This window comes from Nycticebus coucang, chromosome 5 (genome assembly GCF_027406575.1).
Source record: "Nycticebus coucang isolate mNycCou1 chromosome 5, mNycCou1.pri, whole genome shotgun sequence".
In the NCBI taxonomy this organism is placed as follows: Eukaryota; Metazoa; Chordata; class Mammalia; order Primates; family Lorisidae; genus Nycticebus; species Nycticebus coucang.
In genome coordinates this window covers 94,689,212-94,715,459 of record NC_069784.1, presented here as the reverse complement: position 1 = coordinate 94,715,459, position 26,248 = coordinate 94,689,212, and the positions used below count along the sequence as shown (strand labels likewise).

Below are 26,248 nucleotides of genomic sequence, written 5' to 3'. Positions count from 1 at the left end.
TTTATCCAGTGTGAGTTAATTTTTGTTAAGTGGTGAGAGGTATGGGTCCAGTTTCAGTCTTTTATATATGGCTAACCAGTTCTTCTAGCACTATTTATTAAATAGGGATTCTTTTTCCCAGTACATGCTTTTATTTGGCTTATTGAAGATCAGATAGTGGTATGAGGCTGGTTTCACCTATAGTTTCTCAGTTCTGTTCCGTAGATCTGTGTGTCCGTTTTTATGCCGATACATTGCTGTTTTGATTACTGTAGACTTGTAGTATAACCTGAAGTCTGATAAGGTGATGTCTTTCCATTTATTCTTATTTTGTAGAATTACAGTAGCTATTCAGAGTTTTTTCTGATTCCATAAAAAATAGTTATTTTTTCAAGATCTTCAAAGTAAGACATGGGTATTTTAATAGGGCTTGCATTATATCTATAGATTGCTTTGGGTAGTATAGACATTTTAACAATGTTTACTCATCTTAGCCATGAGCATTATATGTTCTTCCATTTGTTAACATCTCATGCTATTTCTTTCTCACCAAAACCTGGCTTTTTGTAATAGTGCGAAAAACAGTTAACTACCTCAGGCATGGGAAGAAAATTAAAAATAGATGAAGATTCTTTACAAAGTGAATAGGTTAAATTAAATGATATTTTGAAGGTATATAAGAAAAGAAAAGGAGTGGATCAAAATGCTTTCATTACTTGTAACATTCGTTACACGGTCACCTTGATTTTTGTCATAGGAAAAAAGAACTTGTAAAGAATGGTTCTGCCTCTGCTGTCTGTTGGGTAGTTTAGGATCCTTTATATAAGAATCCCTATGTACATTCTTTTAAAGATTTTGTTCCAGGAGAAAAGATAGTCTTGCCAGATAAAATGGCATTGCTTCTTTTAACGCGAGAAGAATTAAATAATCTTTAAAGATTCTCTTACTAATTAGAAACTTAGCCTTAAATTTAATATAGTACTCAATGAGCTATAATACGTTAGTATTTTTATAGTGATATCATCCTGCCATCTCTAGATGAGTTTTATTTTTATATTTTTATTTTATAAAACTATATGGGCTTTAAAGCTTTTTGGAAAATAGGTGGGTATAGATGATCAATTTTAGATGCTGGCATTAAATGGAAAAATTGCTAGAGAGTTAAATTCTAATCTATACTCATCCTAAGTAGTATTTTCAAACATAGAGTACAGATATTTAAAAGATGAAGTAGGGTGTTGCCTGTGGCTCAGTGTGTAGGGCGCCGGCCCCATATACTGAGGGTGGCAGGTTTGAACCCTGCCCCACCAGCTAAAACAGCAGTGGCAACTGCAACAAAAATAGCCGGGCGTTGTGGCAGGTGCCTGTAGTACCAGGTACTCGGGAGACTGAAGCAAGAGAATCGTTCAAGCCCAGGAATTGGAGGTGGCTGTGAGCTGTGATACCGCATCTCTCTATTGATGGCGATAAAGTGAGACTCTGTCTCAAAAAAAAAAAAAAAAAGGATGAAATAATCACTTTTTGTACTTTTTTTTTTGAGACAAGTTCTCACTCTGTTACCTGGGTTAGAGTGCCGTGGTGTCATCATATCTCAGTGTAACTTCAGATACCTGGGCTCGCATATTGTCATGCCTCAGCCTCTCAATATCTGGGACCACAGACACATGTCACCATACCTAGCTAGTTTTTGTATAGCTCATTACAGTTAACTTTCTGTTTAGTGTCAACGATTTTCTTTGGAATTCCTAAACAACTCGCAGGATGTGTGTTTTTGCGTGAATCTTGTCTGTGCCTGCACCTGTGCCTGTTCCCATGACCGTGTGTATGTCTGTATATTCATCCTGCGTACGCTCCCAAGTTCCAGGGCCTGTCCATGTGTATGTCGGAGGTATGGAGTGTGTTGTGGAGAAAGGGTTCAGAATCTCTTGCTGAGATAGAGCTTGGTCTAGTTCTGAGATTTGTAGCTTGTTGACTGCTTCCTCAGAATTTTTCCTGTCACCAGAGTTGTGAGGAAGTCTTAGTCTTAATCCTACGCAATTTATAATTAGGAACACCTTGTGTAATCTCTTTGGCCTCAGTTTTTTTATTTGTAAAACAAAGATGTTTATCAGGCTTTTTTATGTAGGACCTTCTAAAATTTTATCAAAAAGGGTCAGCTGGCTGGCATGCCGAAACTCACAAGTGAGTAGGATCCAATTTTCCTGCTGCTCAACCTGCTTCTCACTCATTTGTTATCTTAGGATGACCCTCCCCCAAAACAATAAAATTATTGTTTTTTATCCATAAGCCAGGTAAAGAAATAAAAACTACCCTATGTTTAGAAAGAAGAAAATGTAGCTGTTATATACTTTTAGATGGTTTTAAATGTAGAAGATTAAGGTCTGGACTGTAGACAAAGTGGGTTAATAGGAAACTCTTAATAAAAAAAAAAAATTACTTTGATTTGGTGCCAGAGAATGGAACCGAGTAGTTCAGAATTATGTTAGGAAGGAATTATCTTGCTGGAACTTTGGATGTTTTGAAAGAATATGAGATGAGAAATGAGAACAGTAATGATTTTATTAAATAAAAATGAATGATGATGATAATCCTATAATGTTATGTAGGTAAAATGCCTCTCAATCTCTGTTTTCTGTTCCTGGGAATACTTCATTCCTACTTTGTGCAGTATGCCCTGAATTTTCATCTATCTTATAACTGTTGATGTGGGAACTACATTTCGAAAATCATTGCCTTAGAAAATCTTCCCAGTGATTGATTTAATAACTTTTTAAAGTGAAGGTAAGCGTCTTAAGGTTTAGTTTTATCCTTAATGACATCTAAGGAAATAATGTCTTGATGGTCAGTTTTATTTCATTTTTTTCTGCAAGTGAACTTTTACACATATGATCAAATGTAAGAAAGTAAAAAAATTGTTTACCAGGTGAAACCTATATGTAATATACTCTTTAACTGTTTTTTTTTAATGCTTTTTAAAAATAATATATTACTTGAGAATTTAAGTAAGGTTAAAATCAGCTGTTTCGTTTTTAACTCTCACTCTTCACGTGTTATAGTACGATCTAGGTAAGACAGTGAGGCAAAAGATGCCCAGACTGTGTTTATGGTCAAGCTGGTTTTGAGTCTCTTAATTTATTGGCTGTGTGGTCTTGGGCAAATTGTTTAAATCTTGACTTCCAGTTTTCATAACTATTAAAAGTTGGAGGGTATGATAAGACTTAGAGATAATGCATGGAGTATGTGTGCCTGGTATATGGTAGGCAGGTGGTGTGACTATTGTAAGTTAAACGTATGTGCTGTAGCTGTAGAGGTGAATTTTTCCTTATGGCTACCTGCTTGATGTATTTCTGCTACCCTGTCCTGGGGGTGAGAATTGAGTTCAAATGCTGTTTTGCCACTGACCAGCTGGATAGCCCTGGAAATAAAAGCAGCTTTGATGGGCCTTGGTTTCATGATCTCAGTATTAATGGTCATAATCATTGTTTCTGTGTTCTCCAAGCTGTTTCAGTTCTGTAACCCTAGATATGCGTACATCAGGGTAGCAGGATCCACTTAAATCTTTCGTGTGGAGGAAGGAATGGAAAGAGGAGCCTAGAAACTGAGAAATCAAAAACAAATTCCAAAAGGAGAGAACCACTTTGAGTGAGAAACTTTAGAAAGTGGATCTGAGAACAGGCAAACCTGCTTTCAGGTTGCAGGTGAATGAAAACAGACGACTGGGGCACGCTAAGAAACTGACAGCACATTAGAAATAATTTGAGTGTACTTTAAGAATTTTAGAAATTTCCAACAAAAACTACTTTAAGGAAGGCAGAGTCCAATTCTAAATGAACACTGCTACAAGTAGAATCACAGTTGTGCAGGGAAGAAACATGAAGTTTGAACAGAAGTGAAAATTTTTATTAAAGGTGGAGGAGAGATACATTCATAGGAGGGAGATTTCAAAACAATGGCTCTGGTTACCTTGAGAGACCATGGTTTTTCACTTTTAGGGCAGAAGAGGGAGCCTCAAAATATGAAACTAAGAAAGAGACCCATGCTTACTGCAGGTGGCCTATGTGGAAGTCTCCTAAACTTATGTTAAAACATTTGTCATTCAAATATGTAAAAGAAAAGATTTCATTTGAATCCAATAAAAACTGGATATAATTTTATAATCAAAAAAGATAAAAATTAATAGGCCCAGTGCAGTGGCTTACGCCTATAATACTAGTACTCTGGGGAGGCTGAAGTGGGAGGATTTCTAGAGGTCAGGAGTTTGAGATCAGCCTGAGCAAAGTACTAAAAATAGAAAAATTAGCCAGGCATGGTAACGCATACCTGTCAGCTACTCCCGAGGTTGAGACAGGAAGATTGCTGCAGCCCAGGAGTAATGCAAGCTAGGCTGATGCCATGGGACTCTACCCTGGGTAACAGAGCAAGACTGTCTCCAATAAATAAATAAATAAAAGAATAACAGAGAAGCAAATAATGAATATCATAAAAAGATGGCCACAAAACAGATGAAAACTATAAACTAAAATAAGTTAATAATATTATTCAACTGCAAATAAAGCAGTGTAATTCAAAAATAGGAAAACTCAAAAAGAATAACTAAAAAACTTAAAAAATGATTGTAGAGATATGGAAAGAATTCAGAAACAAATCATTTCAAAGTAGGGACATAAAAATTATGTAGTGCAGTAAGTACAGCAAGAAGAAGAGGGTATATAAGGCAAAAAATGAATTTGAGAGAAAATTATAAACGTGAAAGACAGGAAAAAGAATAATTAATATGCATAACAGTTTAAGTGGAGTCCCCAAAGAAGAACAGATATTCAAGACTACTCTTAACAAACCCCCATATATTGCTGGTGTAAATGTAAAATGGCTCAGCCATTGTGGAAAACAGTCATGTACCAATAGGAAAAATGTGGACAACCTGTAGAAAAATAAATAAGAGATTTTAACAGGCACTTCTCAAAAGAGATTGTTCATATGGTCAGTAGCATGCTACTGTGCCATATCTTGGCTTTTTTACTTCCAAGTCTACTGTTTTTTACTTCCTATGTCTACTGTTACTTTGTAGTAGACATAGGAAAAGGCGGCCAATCCTACCAGGTTTGAGGAAAGTTTAATTAAAACTACAATGAAATGCCACTACATTCTTAGCAGACTGGCTAACATTTTAAAAGACTGACAATGCCAAGTGAAAGCAAGGATATGAAGCTATTAGCGTTCTCATTCATGGTGGGCATGTCAGTTGCTATGATTACTTGGGAAACTTTCTAACCTTTTCTGCTGAGGTTTAATATATATTAATATATACTTTTTAACCCAGAAACTTCCCGGCTAGATACATTCTCGAGAGAAATAGACTCAATATGTATCAAAAGATAGATTCATAGCAACATTATTTTAGTAGTTAAAAACTCACAATTTCACAGATGCCCATCAAAAAATAGAATGAAACGTAGAATGAAGTTAAATGAGTGGAATGAATGACAAGTAGTAGATTGCCATGTATTTATTTAATGAATACTTTAGAGCAATGAAAATGAAGTACAGCTACACAGATCAACATGAATGAATCTCATGAACACACTCCTGAGAGAAAACTCAGACATAGTGAATGCATGCCATCTGATTCCATTTATGTAGCATTCAAACAGTCAAAACTCTGTGGTGGTGGAAGTCAGTGTATTATTCTGGTGGTTACCTTTGTGGATAAAGGTGGAGGTTGTGATTAGGGGAGGGCACAAGGAGAGACAGTGCTGCCCTGCTTTTTAGGGGGGAGGGTAATTAAATGGATAGTTTTTCCCTGTAATTTATTTGTGTACTTCACTGATACAAGTTTTTACGTGAGTAAAAACTTACACATGTAAAAAAGGAATGAGAACGCTCTACTGATATGGAGCAATCTCCAGGAAGTAAAAAAACCAAGATGTAGCACAGTATTCATCTACTACACTTTGGTTTCCTTGATAGCATTCTGCTTCTCTTCCACCTCTCAGGCCATCCTGACTGGTTATTACTCAAGCTCCAGTCCTTGAAACTCTGTTCGTCCTGTAGCTTAGTCCTAGGATATTAAATTTCATCTCTGTGTTCCTGATCCCATCCAAAGTTTCAACTTGTCACTTGTTTCTTTATTGCCCGTATTCTGTGGGAAAGTTCTTACTATGTCATGGTTGACAGAAAAATCAGCCTAAATTTTATATTTGTCTTCCTTTCTTCCCTTATGTCTATATAAGCTATCTTCATATCTTACTATTTCCATCATTGGCTTCACTGTTGTCAAAAGTATTATTGACCTGATCTACTGGACATCCACTGTCGTAGACCACACTAGTTACAGATACACTGTTCGGTGCATCTGTAAGTAGTTGTTGCTAACAGTTTCTTTTCAGTATTGTAAAATCCTTTAATTCCATTTACAAAATTAATCTAAAGGATAACATGTCCTTTAGAAAGCTACAAATAGGGTATTGTTGTAGTGTTCTTGTCTTCACCTCCTTACCTGCATGTATGCTGCTAAAATGTTACTGAAATGAACTGCTTCAAAATTGTATAGTGCATTACTCTATGAATGCACTAAAACTGACTAAGTTGTGGACTTGAGTTTTATGGTATTGAATTGTATTTTAATAGGGGCTGTGTATAAAAATGAAAACACAAATGTCATTGAGAGCGTATAGTAATTTCCTATTCATTACCCATTCTGGTTTATCACCCTATTGTATCCAGCCTCACCTCTGCTCTCCACTCTTGTCCGTTCTGTCAATATTTGATCCCTTAGGTCTAATCTCCTTGATAATAACATTTTCATATTCTAATAAGTGCTTACATATGTAAGATTAATAATTTTATGAGAATAGTCAATGCCATGTTGACCCTATTTTTAAATATTACCCCTATTTTAAAATTGAAGAAATTTCAATGGAGTCAGAATGTTTTATCCAGAATCACAGGGCTAGTGTTAGAATTCATTTCAGCTTCACAGATACTTACTGAGCATCTTTTAGGTACTATTGGGTACAGTTGGTGCAGTTGGGTCATGGTAATACATTCTAAGCCTCTGATCCCGATCTATAACCAGAGCATTTACCAAAGATGTGTTTAGTCTCTCTCTGACTCTTTATTTTTTTTTTTTTTTTTTTTTTTTTTTTTATTTGGCCGGGGCTGGGTTTGAACCCGCCACCTCCGGCATATGGGACCGGCGCCCTACCCGCTGAGCCACAGGCGCCGCCCACTCTCTCTGACTCTTTAAATGTAGTGTTTTTATTTAATGAGTGCCATACTAGTCTTCTCATTTCTAGATTTTGTTACTGCTTCTGTTTTGTCCATGTTTTCCTTTTCATTCAAGTCCCTTCTAAATTTACTTTCAGTCTGAATCTTTTTACTCACCTTCTTTAAGCCTTCCTTTCCTTTGAATTCCTTGGGAGGGGCCAGTTAGGTATATCTGTAACTTGCCTTTTATTGCAGTTGTTGGTTCATGTGCATACTTATCACTTCGGCTGGTATGAAAGCTTGTCAAAGGCATACAGAAATTATGATGTGTAATTTTTAGAGTATTATCTACAATTTTTTTTCTCATTGTCCTGGCATAGTTCTAAAGCCCCTTAGATGCTTAGTAAAACTATGTTGAGTTGCGTAGGAAGCAAAGACACTCTTCTAATCTGCATTATACTGGCTAGTTGGGAAAACCAAAAACGTAAGGGACAGACGTATCCTATGCACAATATATGAGTTGTGCAAAAGTAAGAAACTTCAAACTATTCGGTTGAATGACTGAGTGGTCTTGAAGAGTTGTTCGCTACACTATAACTGAAAACTAACAGTCAACTCTGATCTTTAGAAGACGATAAGTTAGCACTTAAAAATACCTCTACCTGATAGTGATGAAGTTAATTGAGGCTAGTGGCCTCTGAGTGGGAGGCAGAACACCACTTACTTAATGTTAGTGATCCATCATAGCACATATTGTCTGTACTAGGTGATGACCCATTCCATTCTAGTATATTTTCATGGGCTTTGAAGATAAAGGTGAAAAGGCTTCTTAAAGTAAGCAAAGTAAAAAGGAAGTAGCATTCTGTATTATTAGAAGGCATGTTTATAGTGGCGCTCTCTTGCCACTGGAATGTCTCACTTACACTAGTTTAGATCAGCAGTTCCCAACATGTGGGTCGCAACCCACAGGAGCTGTATTAAAGGGTCACAGCATTAGGAAGGTTGAGAACCACTGGTTCAGATAGATGACATACTTCAGTCAGATAATATGCTTCTAGTGTTCATGTATCCTTTTAAAAAATATTCACTACCAGCCTAAACAAGATCAAGACCCTTTCTCTAATTTTTTTCTCAAATAAAAAAAATTAGCTAGGTCTGGTTGCATGGGTTTGTAATCCCAGCTACTTGGAAGGCTGGGGTAGGAAGATTGCTGGAGTCCAGGAATTCGAGGTTGCAGTGAGCTATGATCTTACAACAGCATTCTAGTTTCAACGACAGAACAAAACTCTGTCTCAAAAAAAAAGAAAAAGAAAAGATGGTCTCTGTCTTAGACAGAGCCTCAAGCTGTCACCCTAGGTAGAGTGCTGTGGCATCACAGCTCACAGCAACCTCCAACTCTTGGGCTTAAGCCATTCTCTTGCCTCAGCCTCCCAAGTAGCTGGGACTACAGGTGCCTGCCACAATGCCCGGCTATTTTTTGGTAGTAGTTGTCATTGTTGTTTGGCAGCCCAGTCTGGATTCGAACCCGCCAGCTCTGGTGTATGTGGGTCACGCCTTAGACACTTGAGCTACAGGTACCGAGCCTGAATTATCATTCTTGAATAATAATCATTAAATAAAGAAAAAGTTAGGCATACTTAATTTTGGGGGGTTTTTTTTAATGTTTTTTAAGGCACAGTTGGTGGATCTGAAATCTGAACTGACAGAGACCCAAGCTGAGAAAGTTGTACTGGAGAAAGAAGTGCATGATCAGCTTTTACAGCTGCACTCTATTCAGCTTCAGCTTCATGCCAAAACTGGTCAAAGTGTTGACTCCGGTACCATTAAAGCAAAATTGGTAAGTAGTTTAGAGATTGACATGCACTCGCATGTATTATAGAGGGTGTGGAGAACAATTTTTAATGAGGGGTTTAAATTATGAAATGTAATGTGTGCTCATTGTGGGAAATCTAGAGTATGTAAGAAATGCAGAGTTTGTGATCATTAAGATCATCCACAGTCTTGTCACCTAGAGATAACCAGTGATACATCAAAAACCGACTGATAGTTAGAAGAGAATGTTCTCCTATTCAAGAATATGTGAATAGATATATTTAAAAGATATCTGTGATTATGACAGTAATAATTTTTTTGCCCTGCTGTATCAGGATCAGCTGCATATAACAGAAATCCCAAGTAACGTTGGGATTATTCTTGAATAGCAGTTATTTTTCTCTCAAGAATCCTGAGACAGGCAGTCCAGAAGTGATGTGGCAGCTCCACAGATATTAGGGATGTAGATTCCTTCTACCAGGCCGGGCACAGTATTTTAGGCTTGTAATCCCAGCACCCCAGGAGGCCAAGGCAGGCGGATCTCCTGAGTTCACAGGTTCGAGACCAGCCTGAGCTAGAGCTAGACCCCGTCTCTTAAAAAAATAGCTGGGTGTTCTAGGCATTATGGCAGGTAGCTACTTGGGAGGCTGAGGCAAGAGACTCACTTGAGCCCAAGAGTCTGAGGTTGCTGTGAGCTGTGATACCACGGCACTCTACCAGGGCGACAAAGTGAGACTGTCTCAAAAAAAAAAAAGGAAGAGATTCCTTCTACCATTTTTAGCTCTTGATGTTCATCCTCAGGATTTCATGTCTGCGTTCCAGGTAGGAAGAAGGACAACTCTAAGGGAAGGGCAAAAAGGTGTTTCCTAGCCGTGTTCCCTTCTGGAGAGGACTTTTTATGAAATCCTCCTCATTACTTTCTACCACCATCTCACTGGTTGTCCCTAGCTGCATGTCAGTCTCTTGGTTGGTCACATGGCCACTTCAGGTCAAATGGGAGCTCTGTTAATTAGGAAGAAGTAGAAAATGGAATTGGGTGCCAACCAGTAGCATGTACTTTCTTTTGCTCTTAATAAACATTTTTACAGCCACTGTACATTTTGTAATATCTACATATTGTTTTATTGCATGAATTTACTGTAATTATCTGTTGTCCTCTTAATCAACATAGATTGTTGCTGTAGGAAAAAAAAATTTTAACTCTCAATTTAACCTCGTATGTTTTGAGTGTGTACGTGCCAGTTGATTTGTTAACGATATAGGGACACAGTAATAGACAAGACAGTTGTAAAATACCTTGGCAGAGGTAGGACATGAAATGATGATGATGTGGTGAGAATAGTATATTTTTAAGTTTTACTTGTTTTTAGTTAATTTCATTCGGTTAATTTGTTTCTAATACTGATATGTTAAAATTTAAGTAAATATTTATGTTTTCCTAAAGCCCATTTAAGTGTTTTCCTTAACCAACGCAAAAGTCAGCATAACTGCTGCTTTGAACTATTTGATAATTAATATCAAGAAATGGTCTACATTTTCACTAGAAAAGAATTTACCTGAAATTTTAACATTAGATTTTAAACAGAGTACTATAATAAAAAGAACACTGAACCAGTTGTGTTGACTAATTTTGATAAAATTATTTATAGATTTCAAAGATTGTATATTTGTTCCAAAGAACTTCATCCAAATCAACATGTAAGAATTTTCCTTGTAATAAATATACCACTAGATAAATTCCTTTGTTTCATACTTTTCTAATTATAAAACTTTTTTCTTATATCTGAAGTCTGTCCCTTCTGTGGAGGAGCTGGTAAGTATGTTGTCTCTGTTTTGCTTTCATATGTCACGCTGAAGTGTTCTTAACGTTTTATTTGCATATTACATGTTGTCACACTCTTTGTATTTGAAAATGGTGTTAATGATGGCCATTTTTTAATGTACAAATACCTGAAAAGTTCAGTGGGTAGCCCATTACCCTTTTCTTACTGCATGTTGTTAAAGATTTTTCTCTTGTTTATGATTTCTAGCTATTATTTGCAAAACCTATCAATTTTTGGCAACTTATGAGCCTTGTACCTTGCTGAAGCCCCTCCTTCAAGATAACGATTGGTTTTCTCACTGGAGGGTATTGAAGATATATTAAGCAGGCCTAATTTTTAACCCCTTAAGTTTCTATTTGAAATAACTTCCAGAAAAAGAGGGTGTATGTTGATTTTTTTTCATCTACCATGCATTGCAACTTTTCAACAGTCTTAAGAATAATTGTGTAGCCTTTGAAATAACCTAATTTTGAAATGCTTTAATGGAATTTATTTTAGAAAAGAAAAATATATAAATTCTTAGTATTTTTCCAACTACCCCAACATAGGTTTGGAATTGTCCTTTGGTTTTACTTTTGAAGATACTCTTTGGGTATCTATTGATAAATATAAAATGAACCTCTTGGTTACCTAATAACAAACAGGTTAATTAAGAAATAAAATTTTTTCTTAAACTTAGAAATGATTCTATAAGAATAGGATTAAGACAACTAAAGTTGTAATTCTTACATCTATTAACTTCAGACCTAGGAGTTTGTAAAAATGTAATTCTTACATCTATTAACTTCAGAACTAGCAGTTTGTCAGATTCATTAGGGTTTGAATCATTAAAACTCCATTAAGTAGTAGCTTAATATGTTTCTCAGATTTCATTAATATGGTATAAATAACAAATGGAACTAATTGAAAATAGATAATCTTCAACATAAAGTTTATTTAGCTCATAAGCCAGAGAAATCTTGGTCTTCTAGGAATACTTTTCCAGAAACTGCATCAACCTTAATAAATGTCATTAAAAGCATTTTTGTGGCCAGGAATAGTGGCTCACGCTTGTAATCCTAGCACTCAAGGGGGCTGAGGCAGGCGGATTGTTTGAGGTCAGGAGTTCAAGACCAGCCTGAACCAAGAGCAAGACCCCATCTCTAGCAAAAATAGAAAAAATTAGCCAGGCATAGTGATGCACTCCTGTAGTTCCAGCAGCTCAGGAGCCTGAGACAGGAGGATTGCTTGAGTGGAGTTTGAAGTTACAGAGTGCCACTGCATTCTACCCTGAGCCACAGAGTGAGACTCTATCTCAAAAAACAAAAAAAAAGAAAAGAAATTGTTATCCTAACTCTGGTTTCTTTTGGAACTGGTATCTGTCCTTTTAATAGATTCTGAAATAAAGCAAGATTTAATAATTTCAAAGTTTTTATAAAAGGTGGATTCTATTAATAGATTATTCATTTTTCAAATCCTCTTAAAAATAATATCTAGAAATTTCGTTCTAATGGCTATATTTTTTTCAGTTTAAAAGGCCTGTTAATCTTCTGTCTGTCACATATATAACAAATATTTTTAATCAAAGATGTGATAGATCCATCTAGCATTTAGTAATTGTTATTAGTTTTACCTTGTGTTGTGTGTATGTGTGTATACATAGGATGCCAAAAATGTATACACATTTTAAGAAAGGGAAAAACTACGTTGGCATTTAATACTCAAGTCACATTTGACTTCTGCAATTACAAAAGGTACTCCAATGTGACTTGTCATCCTTTGTTAATTGGTTTATATTGAATATTACAATTTTAGTACAGTTTTTTCTTTCTTAAAATGTGTATACATTTTTTGTTACTATAAATGGATTATGGTACTTACTGCCTTGTATTTGAATATATATATATATATCATATATATAAATATGTTTAGTAACAGTATACCAAAGCTGACAAATTAGTAACAAAAATATATTCCATGAATTGCTAGAAATTTGCTAAAGTCCAGAACAAAAAGGAAAATAATTAATCAGTGCCCGTGTGATAGAAACAGTGCACTTCCCCAAGGGAAGTTTTCCTGGTGCTCAGGTACATTTTTGTTTAAGTCCTCGTAAAGGGACATGGTTGTATAATGAGTGAATAAATTCTTCTACATCTCTTGAACAAATATAACCATATTTTCATAGGATTTGTGGATTTGTTTTTTTTATTAATATTAAATCATAGCTGTGTACATTAATGTGATCATGGGGCACCGTACACTGGTTTTATAAACAGTTTGACACATTTTCATCACACTGGTTAACACAGCCTTCCTGGCATTTTCTTAGTTATTATGTTAAGACAATTATATTCTACATTTACTAAGTTTCACATGTATCCTTCAGGTCAGTAAGTCAGTACAAGCAATTCTGTTCAGGATAAATGCATGTTTGCACCATTTGGATGGTTTTCTTTATCCTGACATAACACTTAAAATAAAATAACTGCTTTTTCAGCTCTCAGAAGGATTTTATTTGGCCCCACAATTTGTGTGTCTGGTTTTAGATTTGCCTGTCTTCGGGCAGGATGTTGTGCCTTTCATTTTGTACTTGCTTTGTCTCGGTTGGGTGCTTAGATCCTAAAAGGATATATATGTAATGCTTGACCTTTAGAAACAGACAGACTGTTCTTAAGGTAATATGCTCTTAAGGTAATCTGAACATTAGTTCTTACACATCAATGTGTGATAAAAATTTGATGGCAAAATCTTGAGGTCATAGTCTCTGGCCGATACCTTTAGATTCACATATATGGACTGTCCACCGAGTGGAGCAGAGGACGGCATTCTTTTATGAGAACTAAAAATGAATGGCCATCCTGCTTCTTAGGAGGGAAGGGAGGCTAGTGTTTTCCTCAGAAAACAGTTCTGTGTCCATTTTAACATTCAAATAGATGTGCTAGATGCCAAAGTTTAGTGATAATACATACCATAGATACGCTTATCCATAGAAAAACTTCTAATGTGCCGATGTTTCAATGGAGTTGTTACTAGCAGTTCTTCATGACTATAAAATATTTTTTAAAAAAGTAAAATGTTTCTTTTCCTTTAAGCATTGAAAGTTTCTTGTAAGCCTCCAAGATAAATTAGCTATAAAACATAATTCTGTCTATGATTTCAGCTTGCTTGAATCATAATTATATGTTTGGGAACAGCCGCAAGAATGATTATTTCTATATTAGTCTAGTTTCTTAAGTCATTTTAAAAAAGTAAATACCAAATTCAACTATCCATTGAAGCTTCTCCTTTAATATGTTATGATAATATTGCCCTCAATCTGGCATACAATTATCTGGAAGTGGTTCCGAGATGTTATGGTACTAGTTAAAAAGAACTAGATTCAAATTTTTATGTTTCATTTTATAGAAATGAAGTAGCAGTTTTTATTATATATCATACTTTCATTGTATTATAAACCATATGTTTTTGTATGTTTTAAGGAATGTAACTGACTACTAAAGAGTCTTAAAAGTATTATCATTAAATTATGTTTTTTAAAAAATTACAATAGGAAAGAGAGCTGGAAGCAAACAAAAAAGAAAAAATGAAAGAAGTTCAACTTGAAGCCGAAGTGAAATTGTTGAGAAAAGAGAATGAGGCCCTTCGCAGACATATAGCTGTTCTCCAGGCTGAAGTTTATGGGGCAAGGCTGGCTGCCAAGTACCTGGACAAGGAACTGGCAGGAAGGTGCGTAGTACATGGGATGCTTCTGCTCTCACGCGGCAGGTTGGTTCAGTGAGGTTGACTCTTACTTCTTGTGGTAAATGGAACATTAATCTTTTTTCTCAGAATTGTTTCACAGTTGATTATAGTTTACTGTTGTTAAATTAATATTGACTGCATTATATATTGCAGAGTTATTTACCCATAATAAATAAATATAGTTTACACACACACACACGTTAACTTAATTCCAACATGTTAAGTTAATGACAGTGATTTTATCACAATAATACACAGTTGTTCTTGCCTTGATTTTGTTAAGTAAGTTATCTGGTGATTTATTATTAATACTAAGTCATTTTATGTGTATTATTTTAATGTTACAGTAAAAACTTATGTGGAGCAAAGAAAAAATAATTAACATTATCCTGAAGTAAAAGTTTTGTAATAACTTTTAACTACATTTAAAATAATCAGGCCGGGTACAGTGGCTCACACCTATAATCCTAGCACTGTCTTTTTTTGTTGTTGTTATTGTTGTTTGAGACAGAGTCTTACTACGTCGCCCTTGGTAGAGTGCCATGGCATCACAGCTCACAGCAACCACAAACTCTTGGGCTTAAGCGATTCTCTTGCCTCAGCCTCCCAAGTAGCTGGGACTACAGGTGCCCGCAACAAAGCCTGGCTATTTTTTTTTGTTGTGGTTGTCATTGCTGTTTGGCAGGCCCAGGCTGAGTTCAAACCCGCCAGCTACAGTGTATGTGGGTGCCACCCTAGCCGCTGAGCTACAGGCGCTGAGCCTAATCCTAGCACTTTGCAAGACTAAAGAGGGAAGATCACTTTAGGGCAAGAGTTCAAGACCAGACTGAACAAGAATAAGACCCTCAACTCTACAAAAGATAGAAAAATTAACCAGACGTGGTGGCACATGCATGTAATCCCAGCTCCTCGGGAGGCTGAGGCAGGAGGATCACTTGAGCACAGGAGTTTGAGGTTGCAGTGAGCTGTGATGTTGTCACTATGCTCTAGTAGACTAGAACAATAGAGATAAAGACCCTGTCAAAATAACATTAAAATATAGCTCAAGGGGCTAAGGCACCAGCCACATACACCAGAGCTGGCAAATTCGAATCCATCCCAGGCCTGCCAAACAACAATGACAACTATAACTAAAAAATAGCCGAGCGTTGTGGCAGATGCCTGAAGTCCCAGCTACTTGGGAGTCTGAGGCAAGACGATCGCTTAAGCCCAAGAGTTTGAGGTTGCCATGAACAATGATGCCATTGCACTCTACACAGGGTGACAGCTTGAGACTCTGTCTCAAAAAAAAAAAAAGTAATAATAATAAAATAGTAAAGGTAAAAGTAAAGTAAAATAATAAAATGAAGTAAAAGAAAATATTTTGTAAAAAGAAACTGTCATTAAAAGACATGTTTTCAAACATTTAATCTTCTCCAAAACGAATACTTAGTAGTATTTGAATTTAATTAGTTACTTGGGTTATATCAAGACACATAACACACATTAATTGATATAATTCATGTTGTTATTTCTATTTAATTATGTTTTTAAGATGTATTTGAATGAATTGAGTATATAACTAAAGGAGTTCTTACTGGTTCCTGTTTTGAAATTTTTTTAAACTGGCTTTCACTTGAATATACATGTTTTTTTCAGTTTTCATAGATATGAAGTATCTTTGTACTTTGTACCTTCAAAGTACACCCTTGGGAAGCTCTGCACTGATGCCAGTGCCTAGTCCACCCTCCAAAGCACTGGTGGGACGAGTGCATGAACTCAATTGTCAGGCCTTCACATATGCATTCCTGCTCTACTCTGTACCAGCATCTATTATTCTTGGACTTTTTAATAAAAGCCCTTCTAACAAGGGTAAGGTGGTATCTCATTGTGGTTTAAATTTGCATTTTTCTGATGAGTAGTGATGTTGAGCATTTTTTTCATATGTTTCTTGGCCATTTGTCTTACCGTCTTTGAAAAACTTCTGTTCATGTGTTTTGCCCACTTTCTAATGGGGTTGTTTGTTTTTTTTTCTTGCTGATTTAAATTCTTTGTAGATTCTGGGTATTAGCAAATACAGTAGAACCTCTGTAAGTTGACCACCCAAGAGACTGTAACAAACTTGTTAGCGTAAGAACTAGGCTTCCTGTACTTACAGTACATGCGGTATAGGCTAGTCTATAAAAATTAGGCCAACTTAAGGAGATGGTTAATGTAGGGTAGTGGTCAACTATGGAGGTTCTGTTCTGTAGGTTGTGTGTTTGCTCAATCAATGATTGAGTATTTCTTTATCTGTGTAGAAGACAAATCCCATCTATTTATATTTGTTACTATAATTGCCAACGGAGTATTAGTTATAAATCTTTGCCTAGACTTCCTACATTTTCTTTTAGAATTCTTACAGCTTCATGCCTATATTTAAGTCTTTCATCCATCTTTAATTAATTTGGATGGAATGAGTGATGAGAGATAGGGGTCCTGTTTCATTCTTCCGCATATGCCTATCCGATTTTCCCAGCACCATTTGTTAAGCTCTTTCCCTGGTGTATGTCATCTGCTTTGTGAAAGATCAGTTGGCTGTAGGTAAATGGTTTTGTATCTGGGTTCTTTATTTTGTTCCATGGGTCTATGTCTCCATTTTGTACAACTACAATGCTGTTTTGGTTACTGTAGTCTTGTACTATAAGACTGCAACTCTTATATCCAGTTTGTTCTTTTTGCTAAAGATTGCTTTGGCTATTCAGGATCCTTTCTGGTTCCAATAAAGTGTAGAATTTTTTCTTCTAGATCTGTGAAAATATGCCATTGGTATTTTGATGGGGATTGTAAATCACTTTGGGTAGAAGAGACACTTTAACACCATTGATTTAACTGAAACATGAGAATTAATACGTGTTTCCATGTGTTTATGTCATTTGATTTCTTTCCTCAGTGTTTCATAGTTCTCCTAGTAGAGGTCTTTCACCTCCTTGGTTAAGTATATATCTAGGTATTTTATTTTCCCTGTAGCTATTGTGAATGGTATTAAGTCCTTGATTTGACTCTCAGCTTGACTTAATTGGTATATAGAAATGTAGCTGATTTGTGTACATCGATTTGATAACCTGAGACTTCACTAAATTTTTTATTAATTCAAGAAGTCCCTTGGGCACCCTTGTCTTGGGGTTCTAGTTCTTAGGGGGGAATGCTTTCAACTTTTCAACCACAGTATGATGTTTGCTGTGGTTTTGTCATGTATGCCTTTTATTATTTTGAGATATGTTCCTTCTATGCCTAGTTCGTTAAGGATTTTTATCATGAAAGGGTGCTGGGTTTTGATGAATGCTTTTTCTGCATCTATTGAGATGATCACATATGGTCTTTTTTTTTTTTTTTTTTGCTTCTTTTTATGTGGTAAATCACATTTACATATGTTGAACCATCCTTGCTTCCCTCAGATGAAGCTCAGTTGTTGTGGTAGATTATTTTTTGATATATTGTTGAATTTAGTTTGCTAGTACTATACTATTGAGCATTTTTGCATCTATATTCGTAAGAGATATGTTTTATAGTTTTCTTGTTTTTGTTGTTTTGTCCTTTCCTGGCTTTGGTATCAAGGTGATACAGGCTTCGAGCCTCTCAGGGGTTGATTTCTACCAAAATCTTGCTCCTTCTTGTTCTGCTCGACAGATCTTCCTATGAAATCTCTGGTAGGTCTGGCACTTTTCCCTCAAAATTACACCTGTGCTCTGTTTTCTTTTCAGCTAAAACTTTTCCTTCTTTCTGAGGCGATTTGGCAATCATTGTCTCCAGTCAGCTATCTTGCCTCCTCCTATGATCCCTCTTTTTAAATATGAGGGATGTCAGGAAGTTCTTGAGTATTTGGTTTTATTACTAATTTGAGATTTATGCAAAAGCTGCTTAGCTTCAGTAATTCTGCCAAATTCTGTCAATAGTAAGCAATAGTGAAAATCCAACTAACTGATCTCTTTTCCCAATGTGAAGAGTCCAGCAAATACAATTACTAGGACGAGATATGAAGGGACCTGCTCATGATAAGCTTTGGAACCAGTTAGAAGCTGAAATACACTTGCATCGCCACAAGACTGTGATCAGAGCCTGTAGAGGACGCAATGACTTGAAACGACCAATGCAAGCACCACCAGGCCACGTATGTTTCCTTTGTCACTGCTTCCTGTTCAGCCTCCTCCTCCTTTCTTTAACCACAGGATTTTCCATTCTTTCTTTTATTCTAGTGGTATTTTAAAAGTAGAAGTGAGATTCAACTTATTCAAAATAGTGACATATTTAAAGTTTCATAGAAATTTTAGTAGTTCTTCACAGACTTACTAATGCCCTGAAAATGACATTTCTGTAGACAGTGAAGCATGCTTACCAAATACATGTTGCTGGTCCTTTAGATCATGTTTCAAAATGTTCCAGGACCATGATTGAGCATGCTTGAATTGGTTTTAAGCTTGACTGATAGCATTTGATCATACTGATGATTTGACAAATACTTTGGGTTAGTTCTTTAAGGGAATTTTTAGTAATTAAGTCCAAATGTAGATTCTGAACTAACATTTACACTTGTTTGGTCTTGGATTAAGATGGAATTTGATGTGTCCTCTCGTGTCTTCAGTAACTACCATTGCATAGGAACTTTCCTTTCTGTCTGGATAAATCTTTATTACATTTTATTACAACATCTGTTTAATAATACAGACCTTAATATATGAAAGCATGTTTCTCACCCAGTGGATCACACCTTAGTACCAGATAACCTATCACCATAGATAGTAAAATGGTTTGTTGCCTGTGCTAAGATCATTGTAAGAACTGATACATGCTTAGAGTTGGTGGAATAGGAGTGAGGGTTTCCATAAGCACTAATACCATTGTCTTCTCCAGGACACTGGTGGTTCCATTAACTTCTAGGTCCAATAGATTTGGGAAATGGAGAGGTTAGGAGGAAGACAAAGTAGTTTGTACCAGATGTGTATGAGTGATAAATGCATGCTTATGAAAGTAGCTAAACCTGAAGCTCAAGTTATGTAATGGTTGGGTGGCAAAAGTTATTTATACTAAATAAAGGAGTTTCAACTTTAACCGGGTAATCATGGGACTTCTAAATAAAATAGCAGACTTAATAAGATTTACATTTTTTGACAGTTACTTTGGCATAGTGAAGAGGATATATTGGAAGAGGGCCAGATTGGAGTCAAGGAGGTATGTTAGAAGGATACTATGGTAATCTAAGAAGAACGTGACAAAGGCAGGGAAAGTGGCATTTGAAAGGAATGACAGGTTTGAGAGAATTGGAAGTAGAAGGACTTTTTGTGACTGGTTGCTTTTGGTTAAGTAGATGAAAAGGAAGAGTCTAGGTTTTTGGTTTGAGTAGCTGACTGAGATCTGGCATTTCCATTAATAAAGGAAATAGAGGAAAAGAAAGGTTTGGGGGAAAGATGATGAGATCAGTTTAAGACGTGTAGTATTTGAGGTACCCATGGCACATCCTAGATGCATCCATTGGATATGTGATTCTAAAACTCCGAAGAGAATTCTGAGTTGAAAAATATTAGGGAAATCATCCATTTATTGTAATTGAAACTATAAAATTGATTAAGTCACCTAGAGAAAGAGTATAAAGTAAAAAGAATAGGAGGCCAAAGATAGGAACTTAGGGAATGAGGGCAGGAAAAGCATCACCAAAGGAAGGAGTCTGAGATGGAGCTGTCAAGCCTGCACAGGCTCCCTAGGAAAGTCGTGTACTAGAAACCAAGGGTGAGAGTGGGTTTCAGGAACGGGGCAGAGTTGATAGTGTTAACTTTCAAGTAAATTAATGATAAAACATGTTGATTGGATGTAGCAATATTGGTTACCAGTGATCACAGAGAAGAAAATTCCAATTATACAGCTAGAGGAAAAACCTTCATTACAGAGATCAGAGTACCGATTGTGGGTGGCAAGGAAGCAGATATGGTGAGGATGAACGTTGGCCCATAAGGAAAGTGGGAGGAGAGGATATTTGCTAAAGAAGAAGGTGAAGGATCTGAAGTGTTTTTTGGTTTTTGTGTTTGAAACATAGTCACTATTTTAAAGCCTTGGAGAGCCTTAGAATTTTTTACCCACTGACTAGAAAAGGAGTTTAGAAAAGAAGGAAAGAGCAAAGGTACCAGAAAAAGAATTATTAATGGAGTAAGGTCCTTTATTTAAGAGATGGACTCAGAGCATTAGAGAATGAAGAAATGATTAGTGGTCCAATTAGAATTTTTCAACTCTTCAACTCAGTTAAAATGATTATAAATCCTTAAGACATTTTCTAATTAAGATAGTTACTGACTTTTATTTCTTAAAGATATTTGTTCATCAGTTAATTCTTATAAGTAGTTTCTTTTGTAATTCCTGCAATTTAAAAGATGTATGAATATTTAAAAAAATCAACAGAATAATTATTTTCATTTCTCTGTTTTATCTATTATTTTGTTAACACTGCATGTGTATCTTTTCCAAGCAATTAATGTAGATTTCTAAAAGCAAGTTACATAGTATGTGTTTACTCTATTTTGTATGCTATTTAAGTGATACTAATTTATCTTTTTCCCTCCATAAGGATCAAGATTCCTTAAAGAAAAGCCAAGGGGTTGGTCCAATTAGGAAAGTTCTCCTCCTTAAGGAAGATCACGAAGGCCTTGGCATTTCAATTACAGTAAGAAGTAGTGCTTCCAGTCTCCTTTTCTGTAGTTTCTAGTATAATTATCACCTTTGTTGAACATCATTTAAAACAGAGTATTCTGAATATGCATTTTTTAATAATTAAATTTATCCCTATAAGGCCGGGTGCAGTGGATTGCCTGAGCTCAGGAGTTTGAGACCAGCCTGAACAGAATGACACCCCGTCTCTACTAAAAATAGGAAAACTAGCCGAGCATTATGGCAGGTGCCTGTACTCCTAGCTATTTGGGAGGCTGAGGCAGGAGGATCGCTTAAATCCAGGAGTTTGAGGTTGCTGTGAGCTAGGACACCATGGCATTCTATCCATAGCACAGAGTGAGACTCTGTCTCAAAAAAACAAAATAAAATAAAATAATTTATCCCTATGGGCACCAACGCTTTCATGTAAGCTTTTTCTTTTTCTTTTTTTTTGTAAATCTGCCTAACGCTGTTAAGAGTGCCTTTAGTACACATAGCTTACCATTTTCATTATGACTGGCTACATAGTTCTATACCTGTGATGCCTCTGGGAGCCTTCAGGAATAGACGTGGCTATTTTCTTCTGTGGTAAATGGCTCCAGAAAGTATTGTTCTTCTCTCTAGAGTGTCTGTTATTTTTCTCTTGTCTCATTTCTTAGCTGTCAGATTTCCCTGGCTTTTGGGCCAAAATACTATATATTCTTTTTTTTTTTTAATTTGATGCCTTTAAAAATGGTTGTTTTAGACAACATCCCTGAGAGCAATCTACTGTAAGGTATATATATTTGGAGTCAGTCAGTTGTAGTCTCAGTGCTTTTCTGAATAAGGTCACCTTTATTTTAATTTTCACTTAGTAATAGCTTTATTTTAATTTTCATTTGGTAATATACTGTGTATATTTATTTGAATTCTGGTATTGCTTACTCTAGAAATGTTTTTTATAATAATAAAGTTTATCTCATATATATTCATTGAATACCTACATTTTTTAATGCACTGCCCTCAAAGAGCATAAATTTTAGCAGGAGAAACAAGACATACACAAGTTCACACACATACGAAACTGTGATATGGGGTAGAGTCATGGTACCAAATACTGTATTTCTTCAGTTCTACATTGCATATTTTTTTACATTTTAACTTTTCTTACAATCTTACAGTTACTTTTGTGGTACATAAAATAATTTATCTTATTATTCATGGTGATGTAGATTTGACAAAGTATAATGGTGCTGTGGAGTACTAATTTTTTTGTAATTTATATTCCACGAGTTTAGCCAGTTTACCCTTTCATAATCATAGTAATTTATTTATCATTACCTAAGTAGTAAATATAATTTCACCCAGCATTTATACAGTACAGATGCCTATTAAAAGTTATTTTTTAGAAAATATTTTATCTCTAGAATCATTTGTAACTGTACTTTACAAAGAGTAAACTAATGTACTGCCTTTTGTTGTTGTCAGGGTGGAAAAGAACATGGTGTTCCAATCCTCATCTCTGAGATTCATCCCGGGCAACCTGCTGATAGATGCGGAGGGCTGCATGTTGGGGATGCTATTTTGGCAGTCAATGGAGTTAACTTAAGGGACACAAAGCATAAAGAAGCTGTAACCATTCTTTCCCAGCAGGTAAATTCCCTTCATGTATTTAAAACTGGATCTATGAATTGGTTCTTTTTGAATCTGTTGAATACTTTATATTTCCCTACAGGGTTTTTCAAGTAGTAAAGTCTATAGAAAGGTTCTTATTTCCTTTGATTTAGGCAGGATTTATGTAGATGACATTCAGTAGAATTTACTGAAAATGAAACATTTTGTTTATTATTCTTGCACAACTTTGAGCAAATTACTTGAGTCGCCTGTGCCATAGTGTCCTCATCTGTGTGGTAGGGATTAAAACAGAGTTGTGAGGTTCAATTACATTAATACATATAAAGTCCTTGGAATATAACCTCACACGTGGAAAGCAATGTCATTGATGATTAAAGCATAATATATACTTTTTTTTTTTATTATTGGGGATTCATTGAGGGTATAAGACACCAGGTTACACTGATTGCATTTGTTAGGTAAAGTCCCTCTTACAATCATGTCTTGCCCCCAAAAAAGGTGTGTCACACACCAAGACCCCACCCGCCTCCTCTCTCTGCTCTTTCTTTCCCCCACCCTGCCCTCCTTCTTTCTCTCTCTGTAAAGCATAAGATATACTTTTTAATATGTAACATATGTATGTGTTATACACATATACTGAATATAAAATATTGCGGAAAAGACAGTGCTAAAAGTGAATTGATTTTAGTCGTAGACTATTTGAACTGAAGGGATCTTTAGAAATCATCTAGCCTGACTCTCTCATTTAAAACGGCTAAATTAAGGTTCTTGGAGACTAAAAGATTTGTTCAAAGTTCCAGAGCCAAGTAAGTTACAGAATTGAGATTCATATTCAAGAGTCATATCTGTTATCCAGTGTACTTAAAATGTTGTGTTTATTTTCCTTCAAGAATAGGGGTGAGGGAATTAGAGAGGTGTTGGTAGTTTATTGAGATGTTTCTTAGATCATCAGTGTAGTATGCCTGTCATTGATGATTAAAGCATAATATATACTTTTTTTTAACTTGAGAGTTGAAAGTGAATTTGTAGCTCATCAATTAAACTCTACACGATGCATAAACCTCTGCAATGTCACTACTTAAATAATTGCATCGTGGGAGGACTCGCTTTTTGATGATCAAGAATTCTGTTCCTTGGGTGTACAGTGGTGATTTTTAGAAGCTCTTCCTCCTATTAAGCCTGAAATCTGTGTCTCCATGACTGCTATTCACAGGTCTGATTCTGTCATCTAAAACTTTACTAAAACTGCATCATTCATCTTTCTCTGCCAGATGGTATTTTTGGCATTGTCTGATTGAGATCTAAGAATGCTACCCTAGACTCTTAGTTAGTGTTTTCTCAGCCCAACTTGCCATTCATTCACTAGCACAACTAGATGAATTACCTAAAGTTGTGGGATAACTATCAGCTGTCCTAAAGGAGCTGCCAATAGTTGTAAATGCTAAGCACATGTTAATTCTGAGGTATAACCTTAAAATGCGGGGAAAGAGGAGCACCAAAGAGAGTATAACTTTGTGGGTAGCTGTCAAAAGTGGTATACTTTTTTTTGAACAAAAGCAGGACATAATTTCCAGAGAGTTGCAAACGCCAGGCTTGTTGGTATTGATTGCAGTCTCTTATTAAATAATAATTGTGGCTTGGAATTTTTTTTAACATATAACAATGTGTAACTTATTACTTGAATGTGCATTTGTTGTTAAAGAACGACAATACAAGTATTACACATTTAGTCTATTACAGTAGAAAGAGCAAGAACTTTGGCGTCCAATTTCTGTTTTCCTGCATTCTTGTTTATCACTTTGGCAAAGTTGTCTGCTCTCTCCAGGACTCGCTCAGTTGCTCATTCATGTAAAATAGACTATAACAGGGTTATTCTGAATATTGAAGGCTGTAGTTTTGCATAATGAGTATAGTAACTATGATTAGCACTAGACAGAATACCTTTATTAATGCTGTGGTACTTGGTGGAAGTTAAAAAGGTTCAAGACCTATTCAGTAAGAAACAAGGAATCGTCATATAGGGGTTTCCTGAGTTAGTTTTAGAAAAGGTTGTACAGTACCCTTATGTGCTAGATTATTTAATATCTGACTATTTAGATGGATTTGCTAAATTGCTATGTGAAGTACAAAATGGCAGAATGACTTTAAACTGGAGACTTGTTCCAAAACAAGTATAAATTTAATACTTACCTTTTTCATTTTAAATAGATTAGCAAAAATATCATGATCAGTAGAAAGAACTACAATAATGTTTGAAGGAAATTATTTGTAGAGGGGATTGATAGAGTTGCTCTGAACATGACGACCTCTCAGGCCCATTCTAATCTCTTTAGATTCTAGATATTCAGGAGAAATATCTGAAGTCTCCCTACTCAGAAGCCTCCCCCCATAGAGTTTGGAAATCTTTTTTTAGGTACAGTAACAATAACTTGACTTTCTCATTTTCATTTCCTTTTTAGAGAGGAGAGATCGAATTTGAAGTAGTTTATGTGGCTCCTGAAGTGGATTCTGACGATGAAAATGTAGAGTATGAAGATGAGAGTGGACATCGTTACCGTTTATACCTTGATGAGTTAGAAGGAGGTAGTAGTCCTGGTGCTAGTTGCAAAGATACAAGTGGGGAAATCAAAGTGTTACAAGGTAAAAATAACTCTAAAAATTATTACTTTATTAATTATTAATAAATTATTTGAAATATAAAGGCCTCAGCCACAGATGTTTTTCAATAACGCTGTCTTATGATGGAGAAACCAAAGGAATGAATAGTTTTCCCTTAGCTTACACCTTATTATACACAAGTAACTGTGCTAACATTTTATTTACATATATGTTTTACTAGATTGATCTTTGATTGTTAAGTGTATTACTATTTACTCAACTATAAATGATCCTTGAAAAATAAATAAAATTCAAGTTTTCTAGACTCTGAAACAAAGACAACATGCTATTTCGAGTAAATATATCGTAGTCTTTTTGTCTTAAGGTAAATTCTTCTCTCATAATATTGATACAATGAATTATAGGCTAAGAATGAATGAGAAGTTAAGCCATTGTCTTATGATTGCTATTAGAACCAGGTTGTATTATCTTGAGGATCTTTGGTTTGGTTCTTTTGCTATTATTTATACACATTTGAAGGAAAAAATTTAGCATTTTCTTTTATATAGAGTACCAATTCTCAAATTGTGATCCATGAATCTCTGAGGGTCCCTGAGATCTTTCAGGGGAGCCTATGAGGTGAAAATGTTTCATAATAAAACTAAGACATCATTTATCTTCTTTTGCTGTGTTGTTATTTGTACCAATGGTACAGAAACATTGAGGTCACATTTCTGGTGCCTTAACATGAATCAAGGCAGTGGCACCCAGCTGTACCTAGTAATCATTGTTTTCTTTCTTGTTATCCACTATCGTGGTAAAAAGAAGAATATGCCAATTTCACT

The 26,248-nt window shown here is 35.6% G+C and overlaps 1 protein-coding gene across 5 annotated transcripts in view; it reads left to right on the top strand.

Moving 5' to 3' along the window:
• The window catches only part of GOPC (golgi associated PDZ and coiled-coil motif containing), a 47,653-nt gene that overhangs the window by 14,730 nt on the left and 6,675 nt on the right, over positions 1-26,248 (top strand). The window contains exons 2-9 of one of the 5 annotated variants that reach the window (XM_053591910.1): positions 8,858-9,022; positions 10,787-10,810; positions 14,350-14,525; positions 18,504-18,669; positions 19,671-19,727; positions 21,112-21,207; positions 22,659-22,823; positions 25,265-25,445. In XM_053591910.1, the coding sequence (XP_053447885.1) occupies positions 8,858-9,022; positions 10,787-10,810; positions 14,350-14,525; positions 18,504-18,669; positions 19,671-19,727; positions 21,112-21,207; positions 22,659-22,823; positions 25,265-25,445 (1,030 nt within the window). The remainder of the gene's footprint in view (positions 1-8,857; positions 9,023-10,786; positions 10,811-14,349; positions 14,526-18,503; positions 18,670-19,670; positions 19,728-21,111; positions 21,208-22,658; positions 22,824-25,264; positions 25,446-26,248) is intronic. The other 4 variants (XM_053591905.1, XM_053591907.1, XM_053591908.1 and 1 more) reach the window with 4 other exon arrangements.